The sequence below is a fragment of the Nanorana parkeri genome, unplaced genomic scaffold (assembly GCF_000935625.1).
Source record: "Nanorana parkeri isolate BGI_ZX_2015 unplaced genomic scaffold, ASM93562v1 scaffold16, whole genome shotgun sequence".
Taxonomy (NCBI): domain Eukaryota; kingdom Metazoa; phylum Chordata; class Amphibia; order Anura; family Dicroglossidae; genus Nanorana; species Nanorana parkeri.
In genome coordinates this window covers 383,131-392,839 of record NW_017306284.1, presented here as the reverse complement: position 1 = coordinate 392,839, position 9,709 = coordinate 383,131, and the positions used below count along the sequence as shown (strand labels likewise).

General features: G+C 41.1%; 1 protein-coding gene across 5 annotated transcripts in view; it reads right to left on the bottom strand.

Annotated features, from left to right (window-relative positions):
- Positions 1-305: 305 nt before the first annotated feature.
- Positions 306-9,709, bottom strand: part of OSR2 (odd-skipped related transciption factor 2) — an 11,580-nt gene continuing 2,176 nt past the window's right edge. Inside the window, exons 2-5 of one of the 5 annotated variants that reach the window (XM_018559133.1) lie at positions 3,845-4,588; positions 1,348-1,447; positions 407-600; positions 306-375 (exon numbers count right to left, since the gene is read on the bottom strand). In XM_018559133.1, the coding sequence (XP_018414635.1) occupies positions 418-600; positions 1,348-1,447; positions 3,845-4,497 (936 nt within the window). In that variant the 5' untranslated portion in view covers positions 4,498-4,588 and the 3' untranslated portion in view covers positions 306-375; positions 407-417. Of the gene's footprint in view, positions 601-1,347; positions 1,448-3,844; positions 4,589-9,709 lie in introns of all 5 variants that reach the window. The other 4 variants (XM_018559142.1, XM_018559155.1, XM_018559125.1 and 1 more) reach the window with 4 other exon arrangements.

Here is a 9,709-nt window from a genome sequence, read left to right as displayed (position 1 = left end):
TACAGTTTTAAGGCATTTTCTCAAAAACAAAAAAAAACTTCTGTACCACTGTGCATCAAAACTGGACAATATTAATTAAAAAAAAACCATAGCACTTATATACACAGCTCTAAAATGAGCTTTTATCTGTACAAGAGGCTAGAGCAGGCTTCATCCCGGCTGTGTTCATCTGAATAGTCCAGTCCTCAATGCAAGTCTTGGCAAAAAGTTCCCATTCAGTCCTAATCCCGGCACTGCATGCCTGGCGCTGGAGCGGGGGGCAGTATAGCCGCGGGGACAGGGCTCTGTGTCCGTCTCCAGTGGGTGGGCAGAGCTCTGTGCCTGGTCAAGTAGGTGGGCAGGGCTGTGTCCGAGTCTATCAGGTGGGCGGGGCCTTGTGTCCGACTCTAGTGGGTAGGCGGGGCTCTGTGTCCGGCTCTAGTAGTCCTGCCTTGGGCTGTGTGTCAGACTGTGCCTTCGCAGGTCGCAGTTTCTCCTGAATACTTTGCCGCACTGCTCACAATTGTAGGGCTTGATGTCTGTATGGGTAAGAAGGTGAGTTTTCAGGTTACTTCTTTGATTAAATGTCCTTCCACATGTGGGGCATTTGTGGGGTGATTCCTGTTCAGATTTGAAGCAAGCAAAGGATTAATCCTTTACACTCTCTCCTTTTTTTTTATTATTTCAACTTTTTAATGAATTTTCACTGGTGTTTTAGGACAATAAGCATTAGGGGCTGAAATAAAGTAGATACACTGTTCCCCTTTAATTATCAATATATCACATGAAATAAAGTATTTCATGTGTCACACCTAAGGGGGCTACTGGATGGGCCAGAAAGCTAGAACAAATTCCAATGCGAGTAATCCGAGATTAATAAATATATTGAATATAATTCCATATTAAAATAAATAACATTTTATTTATAGACATAAGGACATATATTTGTAAGGGGATCCCATATGGGAAGGCATTTAGAGTGGGGTAGATACATTTGGGCTTGATCATAAAGGTTATTGGACAGTTTTAAAGGAAAGATAACAACCATTTCATTTATTGGTCAATAACTTCCCCTGGCCATCTGTAATTCTCAGTATAAGGTCACGCTTGGCTGTTTTTACAGACATTTTTCTTATTATGGTACCAGCAGCAAGCAGGAGCGGGCAACTCCAGCCCTCCAGATGTGAAACTACAAGTCCAATGAGGCACTGCACGACTGACAGTTACAGGCATGACTCCCAGAGGCTGAGGCATGTTGGTATTTGTAGTTAAAGCATAGAAGGATGGCTAGAGTTGCACACCCCTGCTGTAGGCTAGATAACACCTCAGTGAACACTCCTGCTAAGGTACTGTGCGGGTCATTCTTACCTGCATGTGTAAGGTTTTATGTACTGCCAGAGTCCTTGATTGACAGAACCCCTTCCCACATTCTTGACACTTGAAGGGTTTTTCTTTGGAATGGATATATCTGAAGTGGGGAGAATAAAAGAAATCAGTAATTAAAAACTTAGTTTAAACATTTAAGATAACAACCACATCAATGGATTGCATTAACCTCAGATAGCCCTGGGAGCCATCGCGATAGGGCCGAGCAGAATGGGTCACTTGAAAACAGATTGGTGATTCTGATCAAAGACTGATTGCTCGCTCTCTGCTAAGAGATTAGTGTACACGAGGCAAACAGTATACATTGTGCTGCTATCTGCCACAAGAACAGCGACCTTCACAAGGCCTTATCTCTAGAGCTCCTGTAAATACATTGTCTGTGAGCTTGCTGAAACAAATTCACTTCAGCGGGCTATAAAACATGGGCCTTGGGCATAAATCAGCCTGTAATGGTGGAATTGTATTTACATGGGGCTACAAGGAAAGATTTATGGCATGTATGAACGCACCAGCACTAATACCTCACCCACCTGAACCATATCATAATTCACAGTTGGGGGGAAGTATAATGACGGACTCTTACTGGCACAAGAGGAACAAACCTTGGGGCGGGAGTGCAGCAATACCAATGGTCCAATAGTCATCCTTGGTTAGCTCTAAGCAGAACTTTCAATGTGTGATTTATGAAAACATAAGCAAATATGGAGTGGTTGCCTATGGTAAACCTACATTCCTGGGCCCTAAACTGGTGTTATGCTGATAGAAAGTAAGAAGGCTACACATACACCATATGTTGTAATGGGAAGGTGGTCTGCATCCATATTTTGGGGGTACAGGGATGGGCAGGGCTTCATAGGCCATGCATATGTTGTCTACCATTTCCAGTGTTCAAGGTTCCTGCACTAGCAAACATGCTACAGCCATGAATGAACCACACGTCATACACATGTTTATGCTTTCCAAGAAAACTGTTACATTTAACTCTCCTTAAAACGTGGCATCTATTTGATAGGGACAATAGCATTCCTTTTGCTCCAGTTTTCATCATTGAGTTCCTCAGCTGTTCTCATTGCCAGGCAGAGTCCTTATGTAATGTTATGGCCTGTATTAGAAGATACAACGGTGCCATCTCTCACTGCCACTGGTCACCAATAAGATTTGAATTAATTGGACTGGCCTCAGAAAATCAGATCTGCACAGTGAGGAACAAACCTGCAAGCTCAGCAAAAGAAAATTGGAAGCATGGCCTCAGTCTCATTACACCAGGTCATGTTGCCTGAGACTTGTGGGCCTATAATAATTGTAGTGTTATAGGTTGTAGAAGCCAGTCCAATGATCTCTCAAGGGTGCTATAATATACTGGTGATCACACATACTATTATTCAATAAGGTGGTGGAAAATAATGAGGTACTAAGTGCAGTTACGTATATATTACAATTGGAATTTACTGAAATAATTCCTATCAACATGAATTTGTTGCAATAAATCACTGAATTTTCATCTTCCTTAATCAAACTACTGCTCGTGTAGCTGATGTGAGTATCAATATTCACTCCTGGTATACAAAAAAAACAACTATTTCTCCAATGACCTCATCCAACAAAACCCCAAATGTTATCAACAATTGTGTTAAAATGGTAGCTGAGGTTGATTTACTAAAGGAGTTGAGAAACTTTAGACAATATATTGTGTGAATAGCAACTTCATTTATCCAATCACATGAAAAGCAAATTCCTTCCTACTCATTTCTTCTGCACATGATTGGATCATTGAAATATTCAGTTTATTGTGTAAAGGTTGTCAGTCCCTTAGTAAATCAGCCCAAACGTCCACTGTCGCACCAATACTCATTTTGTCACTTTGCCATTATTTTATCTCTTGCAATCACTTCTATTGGGTCTAGTCAGGGCCAGGTTAAGAGCATCGTGTGCCTGGTACTGTCAGTCAAATGGAAAGCAGCAGAGGCAGCTCTCTAATTAGGCGGTCGCTCACTCCCCAATGGGGTCATGTAAGACCCCGCAAGGCCCCAGTGAGCAGCCACCTAATATGCTTGATTAGAGAGCCTCTGTCACCTCTGCCTGATTGTGTTCAGCTTGGCCGGCCCCAATTGCCATTGGGCATATCAAGGTGATCAGGGCCAGCAGGGCCTATTTTCAGTGGTAGGCATGGAGCTGGTACTCCAAGACCGCCTATATTATTCTGGCCCTGGGTCTAGTGAAAATATAACTGGACTGTCAAAGATTTTTGTATGGGGGGGGGTGTGGCTGATATCTTGCTCCAGGTCCTGTGGCCTTTAATACATATCTGAAAATAAGACTTTAAAACTATCAAACTGCTTACTCTGAGTTCCTTCAAATTAATTTCTGATTGTTTCCCACTGCTGTACGTTTTACTGTATTATTATATGAGCTATTGTATTTAAAAATCCATGTATCCACTACAGCATGCTGGCATTATGTTATAGTGTACAGATCTTACCTGTGGTCTCTCAGGTGGTCCTGTCTCCTGAAGGCTTTGTGGCAGATATCACATGTGTAAGGCCTTTCATCTGTATGGGTCCTCTCGTGGATTAGCAAGTTGTAGGACTTAGTGAAGTGTCTTCCACAAAACTTGCAGATAAACTCTTTTTTGGTTTTGGACGGTAACCTCCCTCGGGAAGGTTTCCTGTCTGGGGACAATTTGCTGATCTCCGATATGGGGCTCCCAAGACCTGGGCTGAGCTTGGCCAGGTCACCTATTTTAGGTGGGTCCTCCTGGGTTGCAGCAATGGCCAAATTGGCAAAGTCAAATCTAGGCCTGTCTTTGTGCAAGGCTGGGATGACATGAGCAATGGTTCCTTGTTTGGGGTGAAAAAGATGAGTGGCAAAGGGTAAGGCAGGGAAAGAAAATCTGGCGTCTATCAGGCCTTGAGCAGCCATCTCGGTGATGGTGGACCTGGTGATGCCATGCACATTAGGGTAGCCCAAAGTCCAATGATTCATGTGCATTGTCTGTACAGCGCTGAGTCCGTAGAGTCCTTGCAGATGGTCCACAGCTGCTGGGAAAGTGTTGACGGCCTGCAGAAATGAGTAGTTTGTCAGCTGCAAGGATGGATGCAATGGAATTGGGGCTGGAAGGGCTTTGCTACCCATATTGCCAAACGTCTCAAATCACACTAGCCAGCACTTCGCTCTTGGCACTGGATCCGCTCCAGTATAACGAAAGGCCCACCACGCTCAAATCCTGTAGCCAAGAGAAGAAAACAGGAGGGAAAAGAGCATTTATTCTCAATGTGCATCTAATTTCCTTATGTATTTTTTAAGAGTCAAAGCAAAGTGATTCAAGACATGGGAAGAATTCATTTGGCCACAGTAACAGTGAGCACTGATCTTCGGAATAATGTTTTCCAAAGGACTTCACCTCTCCTAATTAGAACCAAAAGGACTAGGCAGCCTCTGCTATTTGGGATCACAGCACGAGAGTGAAGAGCTCTTAAGAAACTGTGCCAGGCACCAATGAGATTATTTGTAAGGGGAAGTCTATAAAACCAGAAACTACTCTCTAAATAAAGCTTACTGAACCACTAGTGATCCATCTGTTGTGGCACTACACATACCAGCATGACTGGGAATGCTGACAGTTGTAGGACTATCACACCAACTGCTTTCAGTGTAATATCTCTGCATTGAAGTGTGATGATCACTGATCATGGGGTATAAAAAAGACTGGGCCACATTCATAATAGAAACATGTGCAAAGGAAGTATAGATGCAGACAGTACTCTCCTTTGAAGAATGCTAGTTGCCTGGCTGGCATGCTGATCCAGGGTCCATAGTACTTTTTTAGCCACTGTGGTTAATTTAGTAAAGTAATAGTAATAGAATAAATTAATAAAGACGGTTTACGTAGCAGGGCTCAAACTTGCAAAGTGAATGTTAGCAAATAGGGCCAACCTGTGAAGGGCCATTCACGTGCAAGGTAAGGAGAATACACATTTTTGCTAACACATAATTGTTCTCAAACCTTATTTACTAACATTTACTTTTGCTAAGTGAACAGCCTCATTTAGCAAATCAGCCCCACTGGCTTCCAAAAACAATGCAGATCGCGATTCCAGACTTCATTCTGACTGGCTGGTGCATGTTTGTGAGTGAATATTGAAGCCAGGGAAAGCCAGGCAACTAGCAGAAGGAGCTCAGCAATGACAGACATCACATTTCTCTCTGTACAAGTTTCCTGTAAGAGCTGATTGTACTAACATGGAGCTTACAGAACTAAACGTGCATTCTCCAACCATGCAGGTCTTGATAAAGTCGTGTATCGCTTTGTCGAGTTTGATGATAATTTAAAGGGCAATATGTGATGCTGTAATTACCAGCAACCAATCAAATATCGTCTATCAACAAAAGTGATTTTTAATTGGTTGCTGCAATGTATCATATGCTTTATTACGCCTTTAGCTGGAATTACTAATGCTGGTGCAGACAGAATCTGGAGCAGATGTATTTGGCAACCAATCAGCTTCAAGCTTTCATTTTCAAAGCTGAACTGAACATGCTGAAGATATAAGCTGATTGGTTACTATACTCGGCAGCTCCAGTTGTAGTAAATTCCCCTATTATGTATTTGCAGCAATGTGCAGAGAACAGTAACCAGTAGCAACCAACAGTTGTCTTTCTTCCTTCTGACTCTATTAAACTGATGAGGGTTGGAATTGGTTTGATGAGACAATTCTTTGCATATCATCATTTTACCTGGCTTTAGGTTATTAAACAAGACCCTTGATAACCTACTACAAAGAGCAGGCACCCATCTTAATTCGCAGTAACCAATCAAAATTCAGATTTCAGCAGCTAATTCTAGTCAAACTTATTAAATCTTCTCAATGACTGGAAGCTGTGAATAAGATTACTCATAGACATAAAACTGACCAAACACTTAACAACCTTATTGCACAACTACCAGGCTCTAGCTGACTGCACTAATGAACTAATTAGATTTGTTTAGATAGCCCAGGGGTAGGCAACCTTGGCACTCCAGTTGTGGTGGAACTACAAAACCTATCATGCTTCTGGGAGTCATTCTTGTGATTGTCAAAGTCTTGCATTGCCTCATGGGACATTGACAGCCACAAGCATGGGGTAGTTTTACCATAGCTGGCAGGCCGAGGTTGCCCACCCCTGATATAGGCCCTCACACTACATACATGTTGCCAAATATAAAGGACATTGTACAATCACATTGTAATGTGTGTGGCCGGCTAAAGGAACGCTACTAAAACTTGTAAATTGCTTCCAAAAATTGTTCCATAAACTGAAGAAAAAAAAACAAAACATTTTACAAATATGTATATGGACGATGCCAGATATTATTGAAGCAATGCCTCCAGGGGCAGGGAATCTGTAATCACAAGTGACCATTTAACTAACATAAGATGGGAAAGCTGACACGTGAAAAGGTCGTCCAATAGAAAACGGACGTAAACTTCCACTTTTAAAGATCAGAGTTTCTGGCAATGTTTGTTTATGAAATATAGACCATATGAGCATTCCATCTGAGACAAATGTTTGCTTGAGTCAATATTGCTCCCTTCTTTATATCATGGTGCTATGCCTGCAGGTATAGCTGATGCTTGCTCCATGAAGACCAATCTCATGTCAATCTGCAAATATCTACACTTGCAGCCTCTCATAGAATAATAAAAAAGTGTTGTCTTTTATCGTTAAGCACCTTGGGGAGCCCGTACCCTTCAATGCATCACTTATTTCCAGTATTTTAGAGCTTCTTGGTTCCTTTTCACTGCCACCTGACTGGTTATCCTGAACAGAACTGGTAAGACTGGAAAGTGACATCCTTTGTAGTCTCTACTGGGATATGTGTGAAGCTCTTCAGAAAAAAAATAAGCTTGTAATGATCCTGTTAATGTAAATACAGTAAACTCTGTTATCCGGTATTCAACTAACCAAAAAAAAATCCTCTGTGTACTCAATATTCTGAGAGAGAGAGAGAGAGAGAGAGAGAGAGAGAGAGAGAGAGAGATTCTACAGAGGATGTTCTCTTAGTAAAGTGAAGCTGTGATTTGTTTTTTCAAGTCTCCTCTGCACCTGATTGGCTGTCCCAAGTGCACATTGTTTTTACACTTTTACTACATCATTCCCATTGAAAACAATGATGATCAATGGCCGGACATTCTCACAGAACAAGGGTTAAAATCTACACAAGCAGAGGGGAAGGAGGAGGGGGACTCAAGACCACCTATTTGTCTTTTTCCACCAAAAGCTCATTCATCAAGGCAATCTAAGAAGATAGAAGACACACTTTTCCTCCAGCACTTCAGGTTCTAAATAAACCGAAGTTTACTGCCAGATCTTTTCCAGATGGTCCCTGGAGAAGCCAGACAGGGGGCCCAGCCACTGGATCATCTGGCCCCTTGTCACCTCCTAGAGACACTGAGGTTAGCTCCTCACATGCAGTGAAAGCCTTATCAGCATTGTAATTGTTGTGCCATTTGTGTTAATACAATACAGGGCACATATAAACTAACATGCCGGACATTCTGAGGCTGATTTACTAAATAATAAAAAAAAAAACTGAGCATGTTAATTAAAAAAATGATTGAATGTTCACTTTAATGATCTAATCTTGTGAAATGCTAACTCCTGTTTTTTTTGGGGAGGGGGTTTCAGCTTGTCTGCACATGACAGGGTAATTGATAATTGAAGTGAATCTCTTTTTTGAGTGATCATTCTCAACTCCTTTAGTATATGAGCTCAGAATTTCAGGGCATGCTAGGACTGAAGAATATGTGTCCCCCAATGTCTCTAGTCCCTATATTGTAGCATTACTTCAGCTGCAGTCCCAAATATTGTTCAAGCCTCTTGTGAAGCCTGAAATAAGTTATATATATCAAGGTTCTTCTGACCATCTATCAAAGCCTGACATTAGGGGTTTGATTAACTTAGGTGCATACACACACACACACACACACACAAACACACACACAAACACACACACACACACACACACACACACACGATTTTTGCTACAACTGTTAGCAATTGATTGCTGAATATCCAATCCTGTGCAGGAAAATTAAAAAAAAACAAGATTTTTACTTGCACTTGATTGGACGATTAATTTGCTAAGTGAACAGCGTCTACTCCATTACAGATCGCCCCCAATGCCTGGATCTCAGGGGAGCCACAGCAGCCAGAACAAAGCATGTTGTCCCAATATAACTTCACACTCATACATTGGCCAATTCTAATATAAAACCTAGTTCTGTAGGAGTTCAGACACTTACATTGTCTAAACTTGATACAAAGCCAGAGACATGCAGTTTGAAAGAAGCTGAGCTCAGCAGTTTTCTAAAGCTAACCGTAAAGTCTGTGACTTGTAGTTCCACTGCAGCCTGCCTACTGGAATCAATGTAATCTAAAGCGTGTAGTTTCGCAGCAGCTGGACACAGCTTAATTATAATGTCGTATTATATGCCAACAGCCCTATTATTATCAATACAAAATAATCCCAAGAACAGGGGGCTGAGAGTCACACCAGGTTTATAGAACACGGTGTTACATCGTACTGGGGCCCAGTATAAAGAACATGAATCCAATGACGACATCATATAAATATTTCATTACAGATTCCTAAACTATCAAATTGTGGAAATAAAACCAATAGGTCTGCACACGGATACAACTATAACATGTATCAAAGTACATCTCAAAATATATTCTCAACTATCAAGTATGTGGAATGCCTATCTGGTATCTGGGCTGATAATGTGCTTTCTGTGCGAAGCTGTTTACAGTGCACATTTTATTTAAAAACTGGAATTATATATTTATAATTTAGAATAATAAATGTCAGACTCCAAAAATATATTGATTTCATTTTTATTTTCAGTTGCTTTCCCCGAGCTATTAGAATATATATATATTCAGATAATATTTATATGCACAGATATTTGCAGTCACAGATTCGCTGAATCATCACTTTCCTATTTAAGTGCTTCAGTCTTAATTTTTATTTTATAGTGTTATGCTGAACAGGGTTAATATAGAATAATTCGATAGATTTATATTCCCTCGATGTCACATTATACTTGTTTAAGGTACAGAATCCTAGCTTGTTAAACTGATAAAAATACACCAAGTCTACAGTAACATACAGAGTAGTCTATGGCATATTACAAAGGTGGAAATTGATGTGAATAAGCTAATAATAAATATATCACTGTAGAGAAAGCTTGTAGTAGATTGGGGCGTCCTCTGCTAATTTAATCGATTATTATTTGTGGGAATATCTTCTGAACCAATCCCCCCCCCCCCACCCCAACCAACACTCACACCCGCCACATCG